Genomic DNA, 27,799 nt, shown 5'->3' on the forward strand with positions numbered 1-27,799 from the left:
AGAAAATATTAACACATTTACACTGACGTTTAATATTTTAGGACAAATATGCTGCATAAATCATCAATAGTTATAGTGTTCAGACATTGATATTCACTATCATATTTACGTGTAAGTGTATCTTTTCACGCCTTCACCCTCATATGGTGCATGTGTTGAGTTCATGCAACATGTGTACTGACAGAATATGGAAAGTGATGCTTTGTGTAGATCAGGACTTGCTTCCACAAGAGATAGCTACTCGTTAAGCAGGCGCTTGCTGGTTAATTTTCTTATATAGCTCTTCATTAGATGTAAAAGTTCACTTCTTTTACTGGAGACAACTGTAGAACACTTGTCCTATTTGTAATCGTGTACATGTGTGATAGTAATAGGTTTTTACCCTTTCAACTGGTACAAAAACTGACACCTTTATTCAAGGGATCATGTTTGCAATAACCACAACACAAGCAGTCAAAATGCAAACAAAAAGAAACAACTCTGATAATGATATGCATTGTCCTTGAAGTTGATGTACCAGTTGAAAGGGTAAAAACCTATTACTATATTTTGCCACTGGTAAAGGAGATGTCTCATAGTACATGTGTGATGTTCATTTCATGAATAAAACGTTGAGTGGTGGGCGGTGGGCGGGCGAAAACGGTGCACTGGTAGGACTGCTATGAACTCATTGACTTGAGTTCGATCCCCAGACCACAGCTAACATCGTTGTAATATAAAAATTTGGTCCTTGGCCCACCTTTTACCATGCAGCATGGTGGAGAACAGTCAGACTTTCATCCAGCTTTGGATTGACAATGGCCGAAATTAGTGTTGAGCAATTGACATTGTCTAGTTTAAGTGATGCCGCTACAGAGAATCTAATCAACGACGTAATAAGATGCAAAGAATAACGGTATCCACGGCATTATTGTGATACCTGTATTTGCAGTCTCTCCGTGTGCATCGAACCCGTGCCTTAACGGAGGAGAGTGCATAGAGCAGTGGATTAACTGGTGGGGAACTCTGCTCCCCTACTATTGCAATTGCCACGGAGTCTTTTATGGCCTACTTTGTGAAGATTTTGGTGAGTATGGTGCTTACTGTACTTATTTATGCACGTGCTTCTATTATGTTGCAAATATATATGAACCAACGATAAGTCACAATGCTTATCTTTGTGGGATGTAAAATGTATTTAATAGGAAATATTTAAGCAATATTTGCAGGGTTTACTCTTATCCTGAAAATATGAATCAGCCACCCCGAGTTTTATTCATAGCCAAGGGTAACATCAGTGGCGACATCTGAACCATTTCTGGGCCCCACTTCACCAATCACCATGCCATGATTAACACGGCGTGGAGAAACCTTTCCTCAGCAGTGCATGAGAAGGGATTTCAAATTATTATTTTACATTATAAAGGTTTTGTGAAGAAAGAAACTTGATCACTAAAAATAACCTTCAGCCACAACACCGAGACCTAAAATGAAAAAAAAAATCATAATTAGTCGAGGACATCTCATATTGACAAATTTTCATTTGCTGTAGAAATCAAACTGATTGTTCAAATTGTTTTACTTATTGTGCTGTTTATTTGTGGTGTTATTCATATACATTGCTATTAAACGCGGTCGCCCAGCGTTTGTCAATGAGTGGTTGTGTAGAGGCAGGAGCTTGATCACTAACTCGCACATTTCATGATCTACAATAGCCACGATTGCCACTGCTATTAATATAATTTGCATACGATCCGTAAATTGGAAAATATATTTTTTCTGATCGTTATGTAGAGGCACGAGGATTATCTTTAAAAAGAAATAGTTAAACATAACACTAAAGTGAAATCTTTTCGGACATGCATTTAGGATGAATAATGTAGAGCAGTATAATTCAAGATTTAATACTTTAATCTGTTTCTGTCTTTCTACATGCAATCACCATCATACGGAGCAGGTACCACAACTTCACGTGAGACCACGCACCACAACTCGTGTATACGCGGCACATTTTAAGTTATTCTTACTCAGCTGAGCAGAACCTTCGAAGGGCACTCTCATTTATGATAAACAAGACATGGCAGCCAGTTAAATGTGCATCATATGGCATGTTTTAACGTGTCATTTCTAGAGGATATTAACATTTATATTTATTATGATAGTGATCTGGAGGTTCGTATTTGGCAATTATTGAAAAGAAAATGCACGACCTTGTGGTTATGATTTTTTTTCTTATTATTGTACATTTAATTATCTGCAACAGCTCCCATTATCACTGTTGGTGAGAATTTTTACACCACTCGTGAAGCAGACATTTTGAAAGCAATGATGGTTCAGCTGAAAGTTTCATAGTCATGAACTTTATTCGTTTCAAGAAATAGTTGCATATGACACGGAAGTGAAATATTCTAGGGTATGTATTCAGCATGAATCATGAAGAGCTGTATAATTTAGGAATGAATAATCACTCCATATTAATCTGTTTTGTCTCTACATGCAATCGCCATCATACGGAACAGCTACCACGACTCCCAGTGAGATCACGCACCACAGCTCATGTATACACGGCACATTGAAAGCAATTCTGGGTCAACTATAGAGCTGCGTAGGAGAGGACAAGCTTATACAGCAACAAGAGATTGCACCTCATTAAATAGGCATTTGCCGGTTATTTTTCATAATTGGTTCTTCATTATATACAAAATATCACATTCCTTATGATTCACAACTGTAGAACACGTGTCCTATTTGAATCATGTACATTTTTCAGCTTCATTTCAAAAAGGGTGGGGGGCAAAAATGGTGCATTGGTGGTGGGACTGTGCTATGAACACATTGACCTAAGTTCCCCAGACCATGGCTCTTCCCCCCCCTCCAACCCAGCTTAAAAAGACGCTCCAAGCCTGGGGTTGTCATTCAGACTCTGTCTTCTCGACAGACCTGTTTTCACCTGAGGACGGCTGCTTGCGTTGTGGCCGAAACGTCGTGAGAATTATTTTATTATGTTTTATTTTTATTATTTTATTACTTCCCTTCTACGTGACTTCACCGAAAGAACCAAGAAGAAGACATGGCTAACATCGTTGATGTGATACCAAAATTTGGTCCTCGGTCCTCCTTCTACCTTGCAACACTGACCAGGATGGTGAAGTATGGTCAGACAACCTCCATGGCTTACAAGGTGTAGATACTTTCATCCAGCTATAGCTTGACAATAGTCGACGTTTGCATTGAGCGATTGACTTCGTCAAGTTTAAGCGATGCCACTGAAGATAATCTAATCCTTTATGTGATGAGATGCAAAGAATAACCTGATCCACGGCATAATTGTGATACCTGTATCTGCAGTCCTTGCTTGTGCATCGAACCCGTGCCAAAACGGAGGGAGCTGCATCGAGGGGTTGGTTGTCGAGTGGGGCATTCAGAACCCCTACTCGTGCATTTGCTACGAATTCTCTTACGGCCCGGTTTGTGAAAATACGTGTGAGTATGGTTCTTACTCTACTTATTGGTGCATCTGCTTGTTGAAAATATTTATGAACCATATATAAGTTTAATCACCATGGTTATCTTTGTGGGATTTTAAAATATATTAATAGGATATATTCGAATAATTTTCCAGGGTTTACTCTCATGCTGAAAATAACGTGATGCTTTGAGATTTTTAGAGGGCGCAGTGACAATGTGTTTGGGACACCGTACTTTGAATCGGCCACCCTGAGTTTGATTCCTAGCCAGGGGTAACGTCAGTTGCGACATCGGACCATTTCTAGGCCCCACTCCACCAATCACCATTCCATGATTAACACGGCGTGGAGAAACCTTTCCTCAGCAGTGCATGAAAAGGGATTAAATTTATTATTTTATCCTATAGAGGTTTTGTGAAGAAAGAAACTTAATCACTAAAAATAACCTTCAGCCACAACACCGATACCTAAAATAAAAAGAAAACCATAATTAGTCGAGGACATCTCCATATTGACAAATTTTCATTTGCTATAGAAATCACACTGATTGTTTAAATAGTTTTACTTATTGTGCAGTTTATTTGTGGTGTTATTCATATACATTGCTATTAAACGCGGTCGCCCAGTGTTTGTCAAAAAGGTGGTTGTGTCGAGGATAGTGAAGTATGGTCAGACAACCTCCATGGCTTACAAGGTGTAGAGACTTTCATCCAGCCATAGATTGACAATGACCGACGTTTGCATTGAGCGATTGACTTTGTCAAGATTAAGCGATGCCACTGTAGATAATCTAATCCTTTATGTGATGAGATGTGTAGAGGTGTTACGGGAGGGCGAACAAACACACCAGGGGTGGTTATGCCCGCACGGGGAAGGATGCATCCATGTCCGCACCGTTTAGCCTGGGGGGCTGAAACGGCGCTGTGATCCCCCACGGCCCCACCCCTCGGGGGGGGGGGGGGGGGGAGTTGCTATATAAGGTGGTGAGCCGGTGGGCTCGGGGTTCAGTGTTTAGCTTAAACCAGTGAAGAAAGAAGACCGGCTAGATAGGCCCTGGGACTCCTCTTCGCTGTCCTAAGGACCGACCAGGGCAAGCCAGTGGCGTGGCCCCGAGAGCCCAGAGCCGATGCTCTTGTAAGAGCCGGTCTGGTGACTAAGGGTGCCGTGATCCTAGCTTGGCCAGAGCCGGATCAGCTAGCCTCCCCTAGCTCTCGAGTGGAGGACCTGGGAGTAGGCTAGCCGGGATAGAGATAGTGGGATCTCCCTGTTAGACGGGTGAAGGGGCAGATACCCCTTCGAGTGTTGTATACCTTGGTCTGTATTGAGTAAAACGTTTAATAAATAAGTGTGCCTCCGACTACGTCATCCACGTCTCATTGAACCTACTACAGATGCAAAGAATAACCTGATCCACGGCATAATTGTGATACCTGTATCTGCAGTCCTTGCTTGTGAATCGAACCCGTGCCAAAACAGAGGGGACTGCAAAGACGGATTTGATTTCGAGCGGGGAATTCGGCTCCCCCACTCGTGCATTTGCTACGAATTATTTTACGGCCCGAATTGTGAATATGATGGTGAGTATGGTGCTTACTGCACTCATGTGCTTCTATCTTGTTGCAAATATATATGAACCATAGATAAGTTCAGTCACCATGCTTATCTTTGTGGGGTGTGAAAATGAATGTATAGGATATATTTAAACAATGTTCGCAGGGTTTACTCTCATCCTGAAAATAACGTGATGCTTTGAGATGGCGCAGTGACAACGTGGTTTGCGACACCACACTTTGAATCGGCTGCCCTGAGTGTGAATCCTAGCTATGGGTAATATCAGTGGTGACATCTGAACCATTTCTGGGCCCCACAACAATCACCATGCCATTATTAACACGGCGTTGGAAACTTTTCCTCAGCAGTGGATGTGAAGGGGTTTCAAATTATTATCATTATGTTATAAATTTTGTAAGAAGGAAATATGATCAGTAAAAAATAACGTGCAGCCAAAACACCGTGACCTAAGTCTAAATTAGCATTATTAAATCGGATAAATGTTTCCTGCTATAAAGATAAAACAATAATAATTTCAATTGGTTTACTTATTGCGTGGTCTATTTTGTTGTTCATGTACATAAACTGCTATCAAGCACAGTCAACTAGTGTGTGTCAAAGAGTTATAGTGTAGACGCAGGAACTTGATCACAAACTTGTGAATATTCAGAGTAGGACCGGCTTGGCTTCTCCACCAAACAAGACATAATACAATTAATTTGGCATTCCATGACACCTTAACATTTACATCCACTTCCATGGTGAACTGGATGGATGGGTATTGCGAGTTGAAATGATTAAAAAATTCGTTAAGTGTATCTTTGCCTTGTGGTCAGACTACCAATGTGTCAGCCACACATCTAAACCAAGCAGATGGTTTTAGTGTGCTTGAAGCTATTGCTTTTGTTTCAAAATCTTCCATGTACAAAATCGCTATCACAGGAGACAAATGAGAGCCCATTGCTGCTCCTTTTGTTTATAGAAGTCACCTTTCCACAAAAAATAGGTCTTCTTTAGACATTATTTATTTCAGTGTATTTACCATTTCACTTTCCCCCCCCCCCCCCCATTAATATAATGGTAATACATCCAAACTTCGTTATACTGAAATGTTGTATATCGAAGTCACATGTATAGGTATTACTGTATTTAGGTGAGTGGTTCTTACTGTACTTTTTGGTACATGTGGTTCTGTCTGTTTGCAAATATATATGAACCATAAATAAGTTGACTGTTACCACACATATCTTCGTGGGATGTAAAAACAAATCCAAATCAGGAAATATTCGTACATTTAAATGATGCTTGCAATGTTTACTATAGGCCTGAAAATATCATGAATTGAGATTTTTAGATCACGAAGTGAAAACAGTGGTTGGGAAATTCCACGGTGATTCAGCCAACATGAGTTTGATTCCCAACCATGGGTAACATCAGTGGTGACTGATATTTTAACTGTTCCTGGGCCCCCACTTCACCAATAACCACGCCATGGTTAACACAGCATGGGAAACCCTTTCCTCAAATTAGTGGGAAACCATGCAATGGATTTCGTGAAGGAGAATTGATCACCAAAAAATTTAACAGCCAAAACACCAGAACCTTGAGTCTAATATTGCATTAATCTTTGGCATCTAATATTGCACGTAGATTTCGATTTTCTATATCAAAAAATAATTCAAATATAAACTTTTTCGGAGTATTTGTGTTGTTGATGTACATGTGCTACTAAGCAGTCACATCGTGTGTGTCAATTAGTAGAGGCCGGAGCTTGATCACTATCAAGTGAATATTTGCACATAACATTAACAGTGTATTTTTTTGCAACATGTGTTCAGCATGAATTATGAAGAGCAGATGAGTTCTGTAATACATCATGTTAACGTGTTTGTGTCTCTTTATATATATGTATTCACCATCACATGGATCAGTTTCCACTCCACCGCCTGGTGAGATCACACAACGCAACTCATGTAAACGCAGCACATTGCGAGTGAAGTTGGATTAGATGAGGAGCTATGTAGGACTGGACTAGCTTCTACACCAAACATGATGTAGAACCTAATTAATTGGGCATTCGACAATGCCGTAACATTTTTAGAACGTTAGGCTCGTATTTTATATTAAAATGAAATGCAGTACCGTGTGGTTATGATTGACTTATTCTTGCACATTTCATTATCTCAAACAGCCATCCTTATCAATGGTGGCGAGATAATTTATGCACCACTAATAAAACGGAACTTTGGATAGTGACGTTACGTTATCCCAATTGAGGAAATATTTCCACACAACACAAGACACCATGGACAGATGTTTGTGTCTCTGTATATGTATGCTTCGTCATATAGAGTAGTTACCACTGCAACTGCTGGTTAGATCTTGCAACTCAACTCCTGTAAACGCAGCATATTGAAAGTGGGGCCTTTATAGAGAGTTTAGGGTTATGGTTAGGTCTGTGCAGCGTCACAGTGCAAATTTGAAGACGTCATGGCATAGTGACACTCTCCTTGTTAAACAAACGTAATAAGTCTAATACAACTATAATATTTATAACATCATGTTTTGTAAGTCTTGAGCAACCCAGAACTCTTGCATTGTGTTTTACGACATCCACTGGATGATTCTAGGTACTGTGAACATGATTTCAAATTGAAGGCTCACATTTTTTAAAAGCGTGTGCTGAATGTAATGTCTCTCTAGTGGCTGCCCGGGGACATGGGACCTAATCGCACACGGCTTGTCCACCAAAAATAATATATTTTCAATCATGCTATGACGATTGCAATGTGTTTGAGTTACTGAATCGTTACACGCCTTATTTCTAATATCAATCAACGACATTAAAGAAAGTGAGATGTTGAACACGTCCGATTATCACGGTTGGCTACGTAGGTTGCAAACGTTCACGCAAACATACGACATTAAAGAAAGTGAGATGTTGAACACGTCTGATTATCACGGTTGGCTACGTAGGTTGCAAACGTTCACGCAAACATACATCAAGTACAGTACAAACAACAACACTCGAATGTGTATGCATTCATTGCGGCTGTAAGAGGGTTCTGACATCCATTGGAGTGCAGTGTAAAGTAGAGCCGACACAAGATTACAGGGGGTTCGTCTTTTAATCCTTTTCTCCCATCCACACCCGTCCCCAGCCGTCCCAATCTCGTTCCCGCCAAAGGCCCCTTCTTCCCGCCCGTTCTCCCCTTATATCTCCTCGATTACCCCTCCCACTAACCCTCCTATTGGTGGGAATCCTTCCTCTGACACCCCTACATCACCCCCCCCCCCCCCCGGAGGAAAAAAAAAACGTCCTCGGTTCTGCCTCCCCCATGGACCATTTAAGTCTCCCCATGCCTCCCCCCACTGACAGTGACGACAGCGCTTAACCCCCCCACAACCATACAATGCAATATAACACAACAATCAATTGCGCGGCCTGCCCGGGTCTCCAGCCAGCATCCCGTAACAGCCCGGACATCCACAGGCAGCAGATGACCGTGGCGGCCCCCTCCTTCAAAGGCCCTCTCGTCGCGGTCCCTGGTTCGGTGGCGCTGGTGTTGCCTTGCCTGGTGCCGCTGTCTCTCCGGCCCCCGCGGCCCCCGGTCATGCCGCTGCTCCGTCAGGCCTCACATGGGGCGCTGTAGGTGACAAGGGAACACAGGGCACCGAACCCCCTGCCGGTCGGCGCGTGGTGGTTGGCGACCTTGGCCCGGGTAGGGATGATGATGATGTTGGCGGTGGTAATGGTGAAGATGATGGTGGAGAGATGTATGGCATAAGGCGGGTGGGGTGTACAAACCATTGTCGCTTACCCAGTTGGACCTGGACGCACTGCGGTCGGAGTACTTTAATGACCTCAACCGGCCCTTTCCAGGGTCGGTGCAGCTTTTGTGAAAGGCCAACCGGCACCTGAGGACAGTGTAGCCATGCCTGGTCCCCGACTTTAAAGGGCTTGGCTGTCACTGTCCTCTCCCGTATCCGTACATTACTCTCTTGGCTCGTGGCCGATGCGGCCTCGGCTGCTTGGTGGGCCTCTCTCAAATAAACGAGGGAGGTCTTTAGTGCCTTTGGCCATGCGTCAGCTTTTGCGGGAATGTCCGTCAGCTGCGCCTCAATAGGCGGAATGGGATCCCATCCGTACATCAGGAAAAACGGCGAGAACCCCGTTGCCACATGTGGGGCCACCCTGTATGCCGCTAAGACCGATGGAATGTGGAGGTCCCAGTCGGAGTGGTTTTCGTCCACCACTTGGGACAGCATGGCCGCTATGGTGCGGTTAAGCCGCTCCACCATCCCATCGGTCTGGGGATGATATGGAGATGTTCGGACCTTTTTAGTGCCCAGGATAGAGCAGACATCCTTCAATAGCCGTGAGGAGAAATTCCTGCCCTAATCCGTGAGCAACTGCTCCGTTGCCCCCTTATCAAGGACATAGCCCCCCACGAAGGCATCGGCGATGGTCTGTGCCGTTTGGTCCGGGAGGGCCCACGCCATCGGCCACCTCGTGCAGTACTCGACCCCGACCAACAGATATTTATTTCCCCGTGGCGTGACCGGCAGTGGTCCCAGGATGTCCAACGCAACCAACTCGTTGACCCTGGTCACCGTGATGGGCTGTAGGGCCGCCCGGCTTACCCGGGGTGGCGGCTTTCGCCGCGCACATTCGACGCAGGTAGCGACCCATCGGTGCACGTCAGCGGTCATGTCTGGCCAAAAGTACTGACCCTGTAATGTGTACAGTGTCTTCCGCCCCGCCAGGTGTAGCAGCTGGCGGCCGTGTACGTACATAACCAATTGTTGACGCAGCGACTCTGGAACTACCAGGCATCGCCGCGCCCTGCTGGGTCCCATCGCATGAGGAGGCCCTCCCATACGATGTACTCCTCCCCCCTGCCTCTGCTGAGGCACGTAGCGTTCGCAGTGGGGCTTCCTCCAGCTATAGACGTCTTCAATCGTCCAAGGTCAGCCCCAGCTTGTGGTCGGTCAGCTGGACCTCACCCTGTGTGCCCTCCGCCGTGCATACAGGAGCAATGACCGTCTCCTCTGGCCTCGCCTGCTTGCAGTGTGCCCTGCCTGTGGTGCATGCACAAGGGCTCTGGGGTGCCAGTCGGGACAATGCGTCTGCGTTGGCGTGTCTGGTCCCTTTGTGATGCACCACTTGGTACCTGTACTCCTGCAGGCGCTCTATCCACCTGGCCAGCTGGCCCGAAGGCTGGTCAATGCGGCGCGAATACTGCAAGGCCGCGTGGTCAGTGCAGACCGTAAATTTGCGACCATACAGGTAGGGTCGGAATTGCTGCACGAAGTGAACGACTGCCAGGGGTTCCCTACATGTGATTGCAGTAGCGCTGCTCCGCTGATGAAAGCACGTGACTACCGTAGGTGATAACCACCTCCCGACACTGCTGGACTTGCGACAAGACACTGCCGATGCCCACATCGCTGGCATCCGTGTCCAGGATAAAGGGGAGGCCATAATCTGGAAAGGCCAATGGTGGTGCATCTGTCAGACGCGAGCACAGCTGCTGGAATGCCTCTTCCTCCAGAGGGCCCCAATAAAACCTCTGGTTCTTCGCCGTCAACACGTGCAAGGGCTTGGCAATGATTGCAAAGTTGGGTACAAACTGGCGGTAGTAAGAAACGAAACCCACAAACCAGCGTACCTCTGGAACCGTTGTGGGAACAGCCCAGGCCCTCACGCAGGCCGTCTTTTCCGTGTCTGTAGCCACTCCAGATTCACTGACGACGTGGCCTAAGTAGCGTACTGACGACCGCATGAGGTGGCACTTCGACGGCTTGAGCTTCAAGTTCGCGTTCCGGAACCGCAGGAATGCCTGACGTAATCGGTCAATGTGTTCCTCGAATGATCGGCTGAAGACAATGACGTCATCCAGGTAGATGAGGCACGTTTCCCATTGGCGGCCTGCTAAGGCCAACTCCATTTAAACATTGGAACGTCGCCAGCACAGTCTGGAGGCCCATAGGCAGGCAGTTGAATTTGAACAGGCCCTGTGGTGTCCGGAACGCTATTTTAGGCTGGGAGTCCGCGTCTAGTGGGACCTGCCAGAACCCGGACAATAAATCCAGCGTACTCAAAAATTGTGCTCCCGCCAGTGCATCCAATGAGTCGTCGATACGTGTTAGGGGATACGCGTCGGCAAGCGTGATGGCATTGAGGCATTGGAAGTCCACACAGAATCTCAGTGACCCGTCTGACTTCTTAACTAGGACCACCGGTGCCCCCCATGGACTCGAGGATGGAGAAATTATGTCAGCCCGCAGCATCTCCTGCACCGCTTGTTGAATGTGCCCTTTTTCCATCGGGCTCATTCTATCTGTATTTTGGTGCAGGGGTGCGGTGTCTCCCGTGTTGATGTAGTGCTTCGACAGATTTGTGCATCCTAGGTCGAATGGTCCCCGGCTGAACACGTCCGAGAACTCATGCAATAACGAGTGCAGCTGGTGTTTCTGGTCGGGCGGCAATCCCTGCTCAGGCGCCGCCAGCTGGTCCATCCAAGATTCGGCCCCTCTGTCTTCGGACACGCTGATGCTGCCTACAAGCTCGGGCTCCGTCCCGGGGGTTCCTAGTGACAAGGGACTAACGTGGGCCAGAACTGTTCCCTCCTGCACCGTCGCTGTTCTATTGGAGGTGTTCAGCACCTTAATGAACAGATGCTGGTTCCTCTGGACAATAGTTTCGGCTCCCACCAGCGCATGTCGATCTGTGGCAGCTGACGCCGGAGACACCAGGATGGATGAGTCCGGTCGGGCTGTCACGAGGGAGGACCGATATCGCAGCGGAATCAGCATCTGGGCTGCCGGGGGAATGGAGACAGACTTACTGACCAGAGCCTGCACTTAGGGTACACCCTGGCCGGCCCACTCCACCTTTAGGAAATGGAGATGCGTTCCCTGGACTTCCACCCGCCCATTGGCCAGATTGATTTTCATCGGCATTTGCCTCAGAAAGTCCGTCCCCAACAGGCAGGGTATGGGCAATGTTGCGGAGACGAGAATGGGTCCTGCTACTGAAAGCTGCCCAATCTTTATCGGGGCTTCAACCTGGCCCAGGAAGCCCATGCTGCCTCCATTTGCTGCAATGAACGTCGTCTTGATGGGGACTAAAGGTCGGTTTTTATCCGGCAGCATCTCGTGCATGGTGTCCGAGATGATCGTGGCTGATGCCCCCGTGTCAACCAAGATACGTGTCGACACTCCCGTGATTTCACCAACCAGGACCGAGGTTCCTGACGTGGCCGCTACCACCTGCCTTGCCAGCTTCCTCCATTGTGTGGCTGAGTCCGGCCACTGACCAGGTGGAGGCTTGTGAGTTGATGGGGGATGGATGTGAATGGACCGAAGATGGGGTGCCCCCTTTTGGAGTGCGTCGCAGCAGGGTGTGGGCTTCCCCCTGGGGTGCGGGCTGGGCTCTCTATGTGGTGCAAATTGCCCCCCCTTGGTGACGTAGGATGGCCCCCCCCATTGTAGTGGGCGGTGGGGATTGGGGGGTGGGCCTTCCCGTGAGCCCATCCCTTCTCCCCTCCCCTTCCTTTGTCATGCGGGCGTGTGCCCCCTTCATGGTGTGGTCCCCCTGGTCCCATCTCGCTCCACCGCAAAGTGGTGGTGAGGCGGGGCGTGGAACTGCTCCAGGGCGCAATGGCAATTGTGTGTGCTGCCTCAGCCTAGGGGCCGTTACCCCTGGCAACTCGCCGGCGTCGCAGGTAACTAGTGACGTCACTTCCGGTCGCGACGTTACGTCGGCCCGCGAAACCACGCCCGCCCGCGACGGCACGTCTGGCAGCAACGTCACTTCTGGTTGTGACATCATATCCACCCGCGACGCCACGTCCGGTCGCGACGTCCCTTCCGGCCCCAGCGCGGTCCCCAGCCCCGGCGCGATTTCCAGCGCGGTCCGCGACACCACTTCTGGTCGCTACGTCACTTCCGGACGCAACGTCACGTCCGTTCGCGACGCCACTTCCGGTCGCAGTCCGCGACACGATTCCCGGCATGGTTCCCAGCCCCGGCGCGATCCCCTTCCCCCGACCAGGACAGTGGGGACCGGGGAACGACACCGACGGCGCCCACCCCGAGGAGGCTCCCGGTGAGTTCGCGGCGTCGGGGGTGTATTTTCTCGGCCCGACCAAGAGGCCGGGCGGGACGGCGTCACTCGCCTGGATCCTGTCGGCGTTCGGCCCCAGCGGATTCCAGGTGGCGTTGGCAGCCTCCGGCTCCGTGCGGCACCCCCCTCGCCACATGCCCCTCTCGACCACAACGGTGGCAGACCCACGGGGCGTTCCATCGGGGTGGCTCGGCGCGGTGTTGTAGAGGCGGCTGCCAGCGACGCGGCGGCTGGTTGCGCCTCTGGTCCCTCTGCTCCGCCAGCCCCCGGATCGCCATGTACACCTCCCTCAGCGATGGCTCCGGCTCAGACGTCGGGGGTCCGTTCCCAGCTGCCCCACAGGCAGCCTGCGGCGATGGTGCCGGTTCGGCGGTTGGTGTCGCTGGACCCAGTAGCGCCGTGGCAACGGCTTGGCTGTTCCCCCCCGCCGCGCCAGCCACCTGGCCCACGGGTGGCGCCCGGCCCATGACCTGTTCATGGGCTTGGAGGGTCCGGGCCGCCCAGAGTGAGGTGCATTCCCCTGGCGTCACCACGAGCATTACAATGCCAGCGCGGCAAGCGTAGGCGATGAGGTGCTCGACCACGAGGTCCTCGAGCGATTCTTCAGCCAGGCGAGGGAGAGCCCTCCTCGCCAACATGAGCAGCGCACCCCTGTAGGCTAAAGGGGAGTCTCTAGCCCCTCTTTGGCAGTCCTGGAACCGTTTAAAGGCTCCTTCCGCCGGGCAGTAGATCTCCCCCAAAGCCTCGTAGGCCGCCTGTAGCGTGGTCTTGCTGTGCGAGGGAAGGGAGGTATAAGAGGAGAGCGCCTCGTCGCCCAGAACGGATGGCAAAGCTCGTAGTGCCTCTTCGTCTGTCCACTCAAGAGCATGGAAGGCAGCCTCGAATCGGTGGACAAACGCCTCCCAATCTTCTTCCTCGGCCACGAACTTGTCGACGGGCCCCAGCCGACGCGCACATCCTGCCACCTGCTCTCCGTGTTGAGTGTTTAGCCCTGGGGGTTTTGGCGGGAGCGGCATCGGCTAGCGTGACGAGGTTGGTTGCGGCTCCTGCCCGGCCGGCTGGTCGGCCTCCGGGTCCCGTGGCCTCTCCTCCCGTGGTACGCGTGGGGGTGGGGGTCCCGGTGCCGGCGGGGCCCCCATAGGGAGCCTCTGCAGCAGCTCCTGAAGTGCCCTCTCCACGCGGGCCATGCGGTCCTCCATGGGGTCCTCCAGGCGATCCAGGCCCCCTGCTGCTGCTTCTGGTAGCAGGCCCCCTTGTTGCCCGGGATGGGAAGGATCCCCGTCCCCTGCTTCCTCTTCTCTTGGCTCTTTTCCGCGTGGATTCTTCTTCGTAGCCATTGTAAATCCCACCGCTGCCACCAAATGTAAAGTAGAGCCGACACAAGATTACAGGGGGTTCATCTTTTAATCCTTTTCTCCCATCCACACCTGTCCCCAGCCGTCCCAATCTCGTTCCCGCCAAAGGCCCCTTCTTCCTGCCCGTTCTCCCCTTATATCTCCTCGATTACCCCTCCCACTAACCCTCCTATTGGTGGGAATCCTTCCCCTGACACCCCTACAGCAGTATAAACACAAATTAGTGATATATTGTTGACAAAAGTGTTGAAGTCGATTGCAAATTTTACAGTATGTTCAAGTCTTGGAGACTTGCAATCTTCTAAAACATATCTTAGAAAATGTAATTAAAACAAGCCCTATAATTTTTGACATTACAGCTGTATGTTGGACTTCTTTTGCACCATACATAGCCTGCCGTGCTAATCGGAGGCACGGATAATGATAGAACATGTGGCAACCAGGAAATGCTAAGGCATGTGTGGCAGTTTCACTCTTCCTCGAATTTAAGAACAGCCAGGTGGTGGTTACTATGCACACCTGGATGTTGTAAAACTCCATTCCCATGGGCGTCGAGATGGTGCCATACCATGGCTTGCCAAGGGAATACGATGCGGCAAAATGTGGACTCCATCTGTGCCATCTGTATGGGATAGTTTGTTTGCTCCCCTTGCATGCGTGGGTTTTTTCCGAGCGCTTCGGTTTTCTTTGGCTTGCAAGCACTGATTAATTGGCCCACAGCACCTTAATATATAGAGGACCGCAGATCTTGGGGGAGAATTTGGTTCCAGCTCGCCTTTGCCAGTTGTCTGTGGTTCCTTCTTGCTCGTTTAAGTTACTCTGTCTGGGAGAACGAGCGAATACTGTGTGGCAAATTACAAGTCTAAATAAATTATTATTCAGTATCACATGGGTTGCATATACTGTGCACGATTGCCTGATTGGCTTAGGAATCCAACAATGCCTTTTTGGCCTCGAGGATTTTGTGATCGTGTAAAAGTAATTTAATAATGCACGGTTCTCTTTTCTCAGGGGGATGTCTGTCTTTCCCATGCCTCAATGGCGGAGTCTGCAATTCCCAACAGTTCTATCCCTACTACAAGTGCCGATGCAGCCCAGGCTTGACAGGCGTCAACTGTGAACATTTTGGTGAGAGGTTTCCCTGTTTTGCCTGCTGGTAGTCACTGTACACGATATGCATGCGTGTGTGTGTGGAGTGCTGGAGCAGCGGTTACCGCACTGTGCTACGCACCCGGCTATCCAAGTTCTATTCCTGTTCTCATCCCACACCACTGACAAGTATCTGAATCGGTCATGGGCCTCCCCTAGTTCTAAAGCATTTGTGTTTAGTCATTCATTTTTGGGAGTGAAAATGGATGCACCAACGTTCTTTGTGCACGTCCACTTTGCAGAGTCACCGCAACTGAACTGTACATCGCAATCCCTGGAGCTGCAGATCCCACTGGACGAACTGAGCGCACTCAACCTCTCACCGTATGACATCCACCTGGAGGACCCCTCGTGCCGTGGCTACTGCACGCAGCAGTACCTGATCCTGCATAGCGACTTGCAGTCCTGTGGCACCACGGCCGAGGTATTTCAACTGGGACCATGCGAGCTGAAAACCCCGCGCACACACTTGAGATCCTAGACTAGTCTTACTTGACTCAGGACTCGTACCCAAGACCTGCGATTCAGCTACCCTTCCCTCTGCTGCTCCAAAAGGAATCCTGCAGCTATACTTGCAGATAGCCACACAGGTCAATTTGAAATCAGAAAAAGGCTGTAAAGCATATTCAATCATATGTCGTTTCGAGTTTGAGGTTACATAAGAAGCTGATGCTATTCAATTTTGTTATTTCGCATAGCAATATGAACGTTATGGCAGGACCCCAGGGTCCCATAATCCCCCGGCTCTCGCACAAACTGCGTTGCGATGTAATTTTATGTCTGTTGAAGGTGAACGATATGGTAATATATTCCTCTCGACGAGCTCTACGTGATGCGCTAAACAAGGTTTCAAAGTTTTGTTTCTTCTGCGCATTCGTCCTTGCTGCGCTTGGACGACATGATAATAGAATGATCCATGGCAGGTGGGTCACGGCATTGGTGTGTGCGGTGGGACAAAGTCGCCAAAAATACATTAACTAATTACGATTTTGACTTCCGCTTATTCGGGACCCCGTGGTCCCGCCATAAGGTTCATATGTTCAGGAGATAAATGCATATGTCAAGGTCTGATGCTAGCCCCAACGAGAGGCATTTAGGAGAGTTTGTGTAGTTTTGCTATTCCGCCTCCGTTGAAGGAGCGCATGGCCACAGTCGCACCACTGTGGCTTATCCTAAATTTTCCATGAAGATGTGTGAACAGCCTGCTGAAGTTCTGATGTGGTTGATGGTTACACCTGTGTCTGTCGAGGAAGAATATCAAAGCTATGATGTATGGGTCTCAAATGCTCTTGAGTGGGACGGATGGAGGGGGCACGTGTGCTCTATGTTGTTTTTCCTCTCCCCAAGGCCCATGGCGACACCATCGTGTACTCGAACACGGCGTACGGCTTCGTGTCGGGAACCACAGCCAAGAAACTGCGCATCCCTGTGCACTGCTACATTGGGTCCGAAGGGAATGTAGTAGCGAGCTACGTGCCCAGGTAACGGCACCGGGTTCCAATATAAGTTTTTTCCTGGGTGAAACGAAGCTCTTAAAACGTCTCGGTCGATGTTCTTTGGTGACTTGTTCGTCTACTAACAGTTACTGGCAACTGCACGCAAGAGACTGACATTTTCCCAACAATCAAATGTATGTCTATCAATGAATACAGTGAAGATCAGCCATGATCTATGTACTGCTGGATGAAGGCCTTTACAAGCCTGTACTATTTATCTAGACTTACACGCGAGTTGAATTCGTGGCTTCCACATCCACGGAAGATGTATAGCTTTGTTTACCCTCCACTCCGGTGGTTCGTCTCAATCGCTAAACATTCATCCTTCCAAAGCTGACTTTTCTTCACAGTATGTTCTCTAATCCATGCAACCCTCTGCATGTGCCTCGGTTTAAATTACAGGCGTCTCTCTCCCTTCTTCTTGATACACTTTTAAGCTTTTGTTCTCAAGGGGCAATCATTGTGCACGAGTGTCTTTTGTAAGATTCTCCTTCTTAAATGTTGGAACCCTCTTTCTCGCACTGCAGAGTGCATGACAAGTACAGCTCGGGCACCTTTGACCTGAGCATAGTGCTCTACATGGACCAGAGCTTCGGTCAGCCTGTCCACTCGTACCCATTCGAGGTGGACCTCGGAGCCCCGATCTACGTGGAGGTGGGACAGATTCATTAATTGCCGTGTTTTCAAGAACCAATGTAGCAAGGTGGATTCCTCACAATCTGCTGAGGTGGCAAATAAAAAATGTGATTCAAATTAGTGATAATGCATATAAAAACAGTTTGAACAGTAAAAGCACGCATGAAGTCCCAGTGTGCTTTGTCGGAATGCAATCACCTTTGCATATTTTTTAAGGCCAATTATTTTTTATTAAAAGCAACAGTTTTGTTATAAACTGACATATGTGGATCCTTTAAAGGGGACAAAACAATCATCAGTGGATACGGGAAAGGCCAAGGCGTTATAGGAGCAGGCAGAATAATTGTTGCTATTAGCCAGTGCGTTGCACAACTTGCATATTTATCATTCATACAGCACACATTTTGACCCATGATTAATTCTATTTCATAAAAGCCCAAGCCATTCGTAAGGTGGCGTGCCTTTGTGGTCGATGCACGTTCACCGGTTTGTTTGCGACGTTGTGCCCACTGCCCCATCCCTCTCCTGATGCAGTCCACCTCACCCCTAAGAGTTCATCTGTGCGTTTCTTCACCAGGTGCTTCTCAACTCCCATGCCAATGACCTGCAGCTCTTTCTGGAGACGTGCAGAGCCTCCCCCTTCACCGGCGCCGATGACAGCGACTCCTACTTCATCATTAGAAATGGGTACACGGCCGACTTGGCTCACTGTGGGATTGAAGCCCACTTACCTCCGTTCGTCAGTCTTATTAATCAAGCTATGTACAAGCCAGATAGTGGTGGCTCTGCACGTGGCCTCTAATCCACCACTGTGTAGGCGAGGGTTGATGGATCACACACAGCTGTTGTTAAACTCCCTTCTTGTGGACGTCGAGGAGGTGCCATACACTGGCTTGCCAGGAGAAAGCAGAACAGCAAAGTGTGGACTGAAATATTTTCTTTCTGTATGGGATAGGGTGTTGCCCCCTCGCATGTGTGGGTATTCATGTGTTGTATATGTGGGGTGTGACAATTTTGATGTGTTGTATGCGTGCGTGGGTGAAATTATTATGTTGTATATGTGGGTTATGAATATTCAGTGAAAATAATAATAATCAATCGAAATTTGGCCAAAGGTGTAATTATCCGGAAATACTTTAATCCATGTAATTACGCACATTTAATTATGCCAATTCGAGAGGTAATTGTAGTAATTATGCGAGTGGGTGTAATTATGATAATGCAAGTCGTTATGATAACCAGACCCCGCCTCGGTGACGAGGGTGGGTTATCGATCGGAATAAGGCAATTAATCGTATGCAGTTATGCAGGTGTGGTGTAAGTATACAAGATTAACTTAGATTAACTCGGCCTCGTTGTCTAGGTTCGTCTCATTCTCGCTTATTTAGGTCCCCGGTTCGCCCCGTTATCGCTTTAACATTTACTGAGTATGTGTTAGTGTGTTTATTAAGGTCACCAAGTTCAGATCTCAACGCAGAAGCAGATCTTATGCATAGATTTCAGGAAGGAATCACACAACCACTTCTGTATTAATCAATTTATTACTAATTCAACCTCAACTATGATATAGTATGCGAACTCTCAATCTCGGAACGTCAACACGGCATCAATACAGTATCATCAACGATTGTCTGATTTCACTTGACAACGGCACATGGATCCCGCGTAACGCGATGGTTGTTAGTGAGAGAGAGTCGTTAAAACATGCAAATACTATGCTAAGAAAACCTTAACGTTACTGAATGATTATACTTGAAAGATTATACGGCGATAAAACACAATCAAAACAGTTATGATTCTTAAAGGCACCAATCTCAACAGATACATCGCAGGTTATCTGACAACAGAGTGGCTCGGCGGAAGGAGGTGCCAAGAATCAATTCGTATTGATGGATCTGTTGGGAATTTATGCGATTAAGAGTACAGTCCACTAAATATTAAAGATAATACTCTTACAAATGACGGATGGCCATCACTCGGTCTCGAGTTTTTCTTCACAGCCACGGATGGCTTATGGGTTCGAGTGGGTTTGAGTGGTAAGAGTTGTCTTCAATAGTCAGTGTTCGGAGTCGGTTCTTTATGTCAAACAACGCCTGGTGGTCGTGTGGTGAGGGGGCGGTGCGCGTCATACGTATTAGTCGCTCCTCTGTCGCCGTGGGGAATTGGTTGGATGCCTGTTGATACGCTGTCGTAGTTCGGAACCCGGTCGGTAGGTGGCGCCCGCAGCTCGCTCGCAGCGCACCGTCGTCCTCTCGTCACCAGACCGCGACCCTGGCTGCCAGCAGGGGCTTCTGACGCGGCAGGTTGAACTGTCAAGCGGGTCTTGCCCGCCTGCAGAGGCGACGGGGAGCTGCTTGAGTCGAGCCCCGAGAGCCAGCTGAACTCGGCTGAGTCCCAGAAGCTGAAGAGTCGAGCCGACCCGTTAGTCGCAGCTCGGCTGGTGAGTTCGACCCTCTTGGTCGAACTCGGCTGATGAGTCGAGCCGACCCTTCCGGTCGAGCTCGCTCATGAGTCGACCCATTGGTCGCCCTCGTGATGAGTTGACTCTCCTGGTCCAACTGGTTTCCAATGCTCAGAGTCCTTTCTTTTATGCCGAAAAATCCCTTTGGGTCCTGCCCACAAGGCGGGGTTTCTTTTGATTTACTGTGTCAGGATCTGTCCGTGTGTAGGTGTGTCCATGTGTGTGTCCGTACGTCCGTGTGTCCTTGTGTGCATCACCCACGATATATCCCGTGGTCATATTCCCTCCATAAAATCCACGAGCAAACAATCAGGTGTTACAAATTGCCTCGAGGTCGTCTCTCTGTCTGGGTGCGATTCATCCCTTGTTTGGCCTTCTTCATGAGCCAAAACACAGACGTTACAAATCGTCTCATAGGCGTCTTTGTCCGTGTTGCACCACCTGGAGGGAGGGGCACACTCCCCCCCGACCCTCGCTGACGCATGAAGAAATGATTAAAAGTTTTAACATTTGTCCCTTACCATTTCCCAGTTATGATTCTATGTGTAACCTAAGGTCTGTCATTTCCCATCGTGGTGCTTGACTCAAGTGGAGGTTTCCCCGAGCACATACACACTCCCATCCCGCGCTGCGGGGATACAAAGACGGCCGGGATCTCCCTTTCTCTCCGACCCTGGATTTAACATCGCTCTTTTATTATGTATTTATTCGACCTGGTGGTGATTTATCCCGTTATGCTTCGGGTCGAGTTGTATCAATAACTTTAGCCTACCCTGTTGTTAAACTCCGACTTTAACGTTATTTTAATAGCAATACAGAATAATTGAGCTTTTCGACTTAACTAGGCAAACACGAACTTTTGGTAACCCCCCCCCGCAGCCTCGCTGTTCAGCTGAGCCTGCAGCCTTGAGAGAGAGAGAGCAACACCCTTATTTTCGTCTCACTGTGGTCATCCAACCTTCTGCTCTGGGAGTGTGATTAATTTCAGGACAAGGCCCCCTCACGTTCAGACGTGCAGTGGTTGTTAATCAGCCCCCTCTCCTGTATACACAACCTTGAGCTGGGCTTATCTTGGCTCTTTCAGCTGCAGCAGAACAAGGCGTATTCCTCCTCCCTGTGTGCACGTGTTCCAATTAGCTCGAAATCCCTAACACACAATCAGTGATGACCCCCCCGGCCTTCTGTGGCCGTGATCCAGACAAAGGCGCCTCTGCTCCTTTCATTGCCCAATTATTTGCCCATGTGCTGAGGTCATAGATGGTTGGGCTTTTTGCTTTAACTGTCTGGCTGACTTTCCCACTGTCTCTGCCGCCTGCACGGGTGACAGGTGTCCGTTTATCAGGCCTTATCTATCCCTGAAGCAAGGTTGCAATTCTGCCATCTTAGCCCTCCTCCCGTTCATTACTACAACACCTGGTGTTTTGCAGTTTACTGCGCTTTGGTGTGTTTTCATTCATTATATATCAATGATGATAATATATAAAAAATATCAAGTTTGGAAGAAGGGTTAGGATACAACACATGGGACAGGTATAAACGCTAATTGGCCGATAACTCCTTAATATATAGAGGACCGCAGAGCTTGGGGAAGGGGGGGGATATTTGGTGTAGGCTCACCATGTGGCTGCTTTCCCCGCTTGGCTATAGTTTGTCGCACCCCAATCACTCTTCTCAAAGTGTGAGCATTACAATTTTACTTTACTATAATTACTCTGACCACGTGCCCATCTTTCGATTCATGGAGTGCCTGTTGCTCATCCGATTCCATAATTATTAGCGCCGTCAATAATGCCTGTGAAGACTTGTCGGAAATAATTTTGCTAATTAAATTAAGTGCTTCTCATTTGGCGAGCAGGGAAACTTGCTAACGTGGCCTGACACACAAACACGCCTCCTTCATGTTTTCCATAACGCAGAGATGGTGTACACCACCTTTCACAATGAGCATGTGGTGGCAAGAGCGGTGTATCGTTGATACAAGCACTAGCCCATGGAGAATGAACACAGATACTTGAATGTGTTTGTAACGGCACGTGTTCGTGGGGCCGCAGATGTCAACAGGATCTCTCATACGTCAACTACTACAGTGGCGACAACAAGAGACAGCGTTTCAGCATCCAGAGTGTTGAGTTCTCCAATGGCTTTCAGGTAAAGTTCCCAACTCCTTGACCCGAGGTTTCATAAACAAAACTCTGTGACCTCCTTACGTTAGGGATTATCGAAATATTGCATCCTGTTCTCACATCTCTGATTCCCACGTGAAACGATAATGTAACCAACATGCTTAATGACAGGGAAACCTTTCTATCATCTGGAAAATATGTTTTCGTGGTATCCAGTCAGCTCCCATTAGCATCTCACTAATTTAAATGTATCCATGGTGTATATTTTACAAATCCCTATTACGGACAATGCACACCTGCTGTGGGCCCAGGTTGTCCCATATGCTCTCGTGTGCGTATGACAAACATACGCACATGTTTCTTCGATCCTACCCCAATGTTAATATATGTATCTGTTATTCACTACGATAACCACGCCCTGTGTTGGTTATTCTTAGGTGGGAAGTTTGTCTTGGAGGTTTTCCATCTCCAGCAACGCTTGCTAAATACCAGACTGGCTGTATGAGGGTCATACTTACAATTACTCCTAAAATTTAAATAACACAGTAGGCAAGTTATTTTTAGCTACAAAAATGCACAGCTCTAGAGCACGAGGGCATAAATCCAAGGGCAAATGAGTATATGAACAAGCCAGTTTCTCCCAGATTCATAGTTAATTCCTCCCCCCTCACCATATCTGGTGTTGAAAATGTTCCCTGAGCTGGATTATAGAGTATATCAGTGCTTGAACATATGGGTTGCCAAGTGTAAAGAAGGCACAGGTTACTATATGCGGGTCTAATATTACTGTGTAGTTGTCGTACATGGTGGGAGGTGGGGTTCCAGTGTGCAAGAGTAGCCATCAAAGGATTGCCGATGGGTAAAATCCTTTAGCACATGAAGCATTATATACCCACAGTAGTACATACAGCACTAGTGTAGCCTCTGGTATGGTCTCTCCGTACCGCAGCAGTAGACAGAGTCCCCAGTTCTTGATGTAGTCGTTTCGCACTGCAGCAGCAGATGGAGCGCTCAGGGTCCTCGGTGTGGTCTCACCACACTCCAGCAGCGGATAGAGCACACGGGTGCTCAGGTGCAGTCTCTTCACACTAGACACTCGTAAGCCAGGGCCTCTCACAGTTACTGATGTGGCCTTTTCACAGTAAGCAGCAGCTACAGCACACCTGTTCTTGCTGTAGTCTTTTCACACTCCAGCAGCAGACAAAGCGCTTAGTTCTAATACTTGGTGTGGTCCCCCCACACTCTCCAGCAGTCAACCAAGCACACGCGTGGCTCTTGGCGTGGTCTCTCCACACAGTAGCAGTCCGAAGTTCAGAACATTAAGCCCCCCCCCCATTGAATTATTATCATCCATGTTGTACCCATGCTCATTTGCATAATCCAGAGGGCCTTCTCCCTGGATGACACCTTGGTTGGGCGACACCCAGATTTTCCACTCAATTCATACAATGCATAAGCACGGTATCACCCACTCCTTCACAAACACCGCAAACAGATCAGAGAGACGCATTCTCTGAGCAAATTGTATGGTGGGGGAGGGGATTATCTTTCAACTTGTCACAATTAACTTCCCTCATTATTTAGTTTTTCAGTGTTATTTATGCATTGGCCCATTTCCAAAAAGTGATGAGATGATACAATGCACAGCGATTGATTGATGACTTCTGTGTTACTTTTGGTAATATGCATATATATCTGCATTGGGTAGTGGCCTGCATCACAGCAGAGCATAATGGATGCGATTTTTCACCTGTGTATCTTCATATATGCCATCACAATCCCTAATATTCGGTCATTATAAACACAAAGGCTTCATTTTCGAGAACAAACCAATCAGTAAAGTAGAATTAAGTAGCAAGGAGCTGCATCCCTCATTTTAGAACCACATTACTTTTTTACATTTCCAATTGAATATCAAATGGTACCCTTTTGCAGATACAATTGATTAACCCAGCCTAGTGAAGCTTTGACGTTTGCATTGTCCTTGTCCTGTTCGCCTGTTGGCGGTCTTTGGCCTAGCGCTGATGATTAAAGGACAATGCATACATTTTTATATTTGCTTGCATTTTTACCATAAGTATGTGTGGTTAATGCAGATTTGATGCTTTGTAATGGGTGTTTATTTGGCGTTTGAACAGCTTAAAGCACCTGTATTTATGCCTTTTTATCATTACATTTTAATACAAATTTAGTTACAGGTATTAATTTAAAAATGTATATATATATTACTTCAAAAACACATGTACAAAAGAAACTCTTAGTCAAAGGAAATGTGGGTCAGGGTCTCTTACGTAATTAAATTATACTGTCGCTGCTTGTAAGTAGTTTGGTGGTGTTTACATTTGTAAAGAAATGACAATGGCCGATACTTTTACCAATGTCCTTTGCAGGTGTACCTGGAGTGCTCCGTACGCGTTTGCCAAATTTCCGACCTGAACTCGAGATGCCAGCGAGGGTGCGTTCGCGCCAAGCGGTCCGTGCGTGACCTCGTCAGCCGGGATAATCGTGCCGAGCACAAAGTGGACCTCTCCCAGGGCCCCGTGCTGCTCCGCAAGTCACGGCAGGGTGAGCTCCTCCTTACCGGTCGGCCGATCTCCAATGTGCCCTCTGACAAATGGCACTGGCACAACTCTGATCTGTAGAAGCTGGGAGGGAGGATTGGGTAACAGATGAAAAGCGTTGCCATTAGATAATACACAATGATAGGCAAGTCATGTTAATTGAACCATGGCAGCCATGTGCAATGATTCGGGGTGATCCATATATTTAACAAAATAAAAAAGCGTACCAAATGTCTCCTTCATATATGTTCATAGAAATGTTTTTAAAGTATTATTTACACAACCCATCGGCGGCTTTCTAGGAGTAAATACATTCAGTAGCATTGAGTTAGTACAAGAAAAAACCTGAACCATAAATATATGCAGATTAACTGAAAGCTATCAGAATGTCTTCATGAACAAGTTCGATTTCATATCGCTTATGTGATTTCATATCGCTTATGTGTGGTGACAGGCCCATAGTGTACCCAATTGATTTCCTCAGTTTTCTACAAGAGCCCAATTAGCAGGGCTCTGCTGAAGCATCATGTAATGTGTAGGTAACACGCACATTGGAGGAATTTAAAGTGAAAATGGACAACCGTATCACATCCACACAAACGCACACAAAATATGTTTTTAGACTGCAGGAATCTGGTGAGCTATGAAGCTTTTTTTCACAGATGCATAGTAGGGGTGGGTCAGAAAGTTACAACAAGATATATATGGAAAAGAGTCTCACATCTCTGTATTGGCTGGCTTGTGTGCTTTCGCTGGTTTTATCGCCCCTCCCTTTTCACCGTAGCTTCTGGGGTGCTGAGCTCGCTGGCGGGCATGGTGTACGCCCTGGCTGCCGCCCTGGTCGTCTCTGCCGTGTGCGTGGCCGCGGTGAAAATCTACCGCCACCGCGCCGCAAGGCCCCGTTACAAACCCCTCGTCACGTACGAAGAATTCACAACTTAATGGACGCCACCTCCAACATAATCTCTTGCATGAAATAATTATATATACCAAATAGGTGTTTGGGTTTACTTAGAATGGATTTCAGAAGGCGTATATTAATTTAGCAGTTTAAGTCCTGTGCCATGGGATTAGTCTACAATATGGATATTGTATGTGTTGGGAAGTTAGATTTTATTCAAGAATACAATGTTGGTAAACTTCCTTGATTGAAAGGTTTCATATGAATGTACAATATATAATGGTGATTATTTATATTACCTGATACATATCATGATGCAATACAGGTACTGTAATTTGAGAGAAAAATACAACCTATGAAAGTACAATTTGAAGTTACTTTGCACAAAATTTGACTGTTCAGGCCTATATTGACTTCCAGAAGACTGATTTGTTTTGGCAATATTTGGGTGAACTCAAATGTGATCAGCTTTCAACTAATGCTCTAATGATGTCCCAAATGTTTAAGAATAATTTTTAAATTACAGTAATTGCCAATTATATTATTTTAAACAGTATCGTTTTCTTCTGCATTTATAGTGCCTATTGTAGGCCATACAATAACATATTCTCACATGTTTATCTTATCTTCATAACGAGGGACTTGAATGGTTTCAATTCGGAACTATTGATGTTCTTGTGTATACATGATTGAGTAGGAGTGTGGATCACTTTGTGCCCTTTGCTAATTATTGCACATCATAAGGTTGGTTGTGGTGAAATAAAATTTGTAACGTGAATTGGCATGGCTATTTTACCGACTTGTATAAAACATTTAATCTTGAGGACTTCACAATGAATTGCTTCTCGTCTTACTCAAATAAGATAATACAATTTTGGCTTGAAATAAAGGGATCAAAGGCACCCCTTTTCAATTGACATCACACACGCTTCTGCAATAACACGGCCCATATTGCTCTAGCATGAGTTGATATCATAACTCGGTCATCACGGGGAGGGGGGGGGGGGTGGAGACGGACTCCTTTATGGATTACGTTAATCTTTTTGTTGCCGTTCTGTTGCCCGTCTCATCCAATCGCCATCATCGCTTCTTGCGATGCATTCTACCGAAGCCCACCTACCTTGTGGAACATGAAATCAAATACACATTCGCAGACAAGCTCAGTACGGAACTTATGGAGTATAAGCCACACAGCCATCAACATTGACATTGCACATCCACCTGCATAGGCATCACCTCAAACAAAGAGCTCATGCTTGACATAACGGTGTCATGCAATTTTGAGTTCATGCAAGCACACGTGGGGGTGGGGGGGTTTGGAACGGCTAGTTCCACCACTCCCGGGTCACAACTAATGCTGACAAGTTGCGACTGGCATGAAGGGACCGGCTTGACATGGTGACCTACCAGTGACTCACCCCTTAAAACAGGTGGCCCCCATGGGTCCCAGATGTCTTCAAGGTCTCAAAAAAATATTTGCTGGAGGGTGTCTCAAAGACTCTTCCGGCAGCGTATCGGCCAGTGGTGTCAGCCTCCAAAAGTCGAGCGGTAGCTTGAGTGCTGCCTTGGCCGAGGCTCGCTGCCGTCTCAACGGGAAACGAAATATTACGAGCAGTGTCAAGGTGACTGCTTCGTCCAACTCGAGGGCGTCCCTCAGCAGCCCATGTGACACCACAGAAACGGGTTAGTGGTGTTAAAAGTGTGGCTTGCTAGTTGCCCAGGAGAGCCGGACATCCTTCCTCAACAGTCGGCATGTCACAGCAGTCACAAAGGTGAGCAGGGTTCAATGGTTAGCTGTTGAGACAAACTGCAAACTCCATAATATGTGAAGCACTGTTATGAAGTTGACAATGGTCATATAGTATGGATAGGTAAGCCTGGTTCCCTTACTAGGAACAAAGTGTGGAGAGGTTCGAAGATGACCTTTTCAAACTGGAAAGTGAATATGGTTCTCATCCTCAGGGAAATATGTGGACAGGTAAGTATTTT

The 27,799-nt window shown here is 47.5% G+C and overlaps 1 protein-coding gene across 2 annotated transcripts; it reads left to right on the forward strand.

The window, feature by feature from the left end:
• The first annotated feature begins 1,896 nt into the window (after positions 1-1,896).
• On the forward strand, positions 1,897-26,633 carry LOC144727936 (CUB and zona pellucida-like domain-containing protein 1). 2 transcript variants are annotated; one of them, XM_078607066.1, is made up of 13 exons: positions 1,897-1,951; positions 2,499-2,513; positions 3,328-3,462; positions 4,889-5,023; positions 6,929-6,946; positions 15,495-15,611; positions 15,875-16,056; positions 16,980-17,113; positions 17,656-17,782; positions 18,342-18,451; positions 22,277-22,373; positions 24,739-24,913; positions 25,694-26,633. In XM_078607066.1, exons 1-13 carry the CDS (start codon positions 1,912-1,914, stop codon positions 25,849-25,851), a joined length of 1,443 nt encoding a protein of 480 aa, XP_078463192.1. In that variant the 5' UTR covers positions 1,897-1,911; the 3' UTR covers positions 25,852-26,633. The 2 variants fall into 2 exon arrangements, with proteins under 2 accessions (XP_078463192.1, XP_078463193.1); XM_078607067.1 differs by lacking the exon at positions 2,499-2,513.
• The last annotated feature ends 1,166 nt before the right edge of the window (positions 26,634-27,799 follow it).

Source organism: Lampetra planeri, chromosome 27 (assembly GCF_965212315.1).
Source record: "Lampetra planeri chromosome 27, kcLamPlan1.2.h2, whole genome shotgun sequence".
Lineage (NCBI taxonomy): Eukaryota > Metazoa > Chordata > Hyperoartia > Petromyzontiformes > Petromyzontidae > Lampetra > Lampetra planeri.

Bases quoted from the DNA above. Each gene is read 5' to 3' on its own strand.
- LOC144727936 (XM_078607066.1), top strand. From the start codon at position 1,912: ATGCAATCACCATCATACGGAGCAGGTACCACAACTTCAC. The intron at 3,463-4,888 runs GTGAGTATGGTT...CTGTATCTGCAG, and splicing joins CCCGGTTTGTGAAAATACGT to TCCTTGCTTGTGAATCGAAC. The intron at 18,452-22,276 runs GTACACGGCCGA...GTGGGGCCGCAG, and splicing joins TACTTCATCATTAGAAATGG to ATGTCAACAGGATCTCTCAT.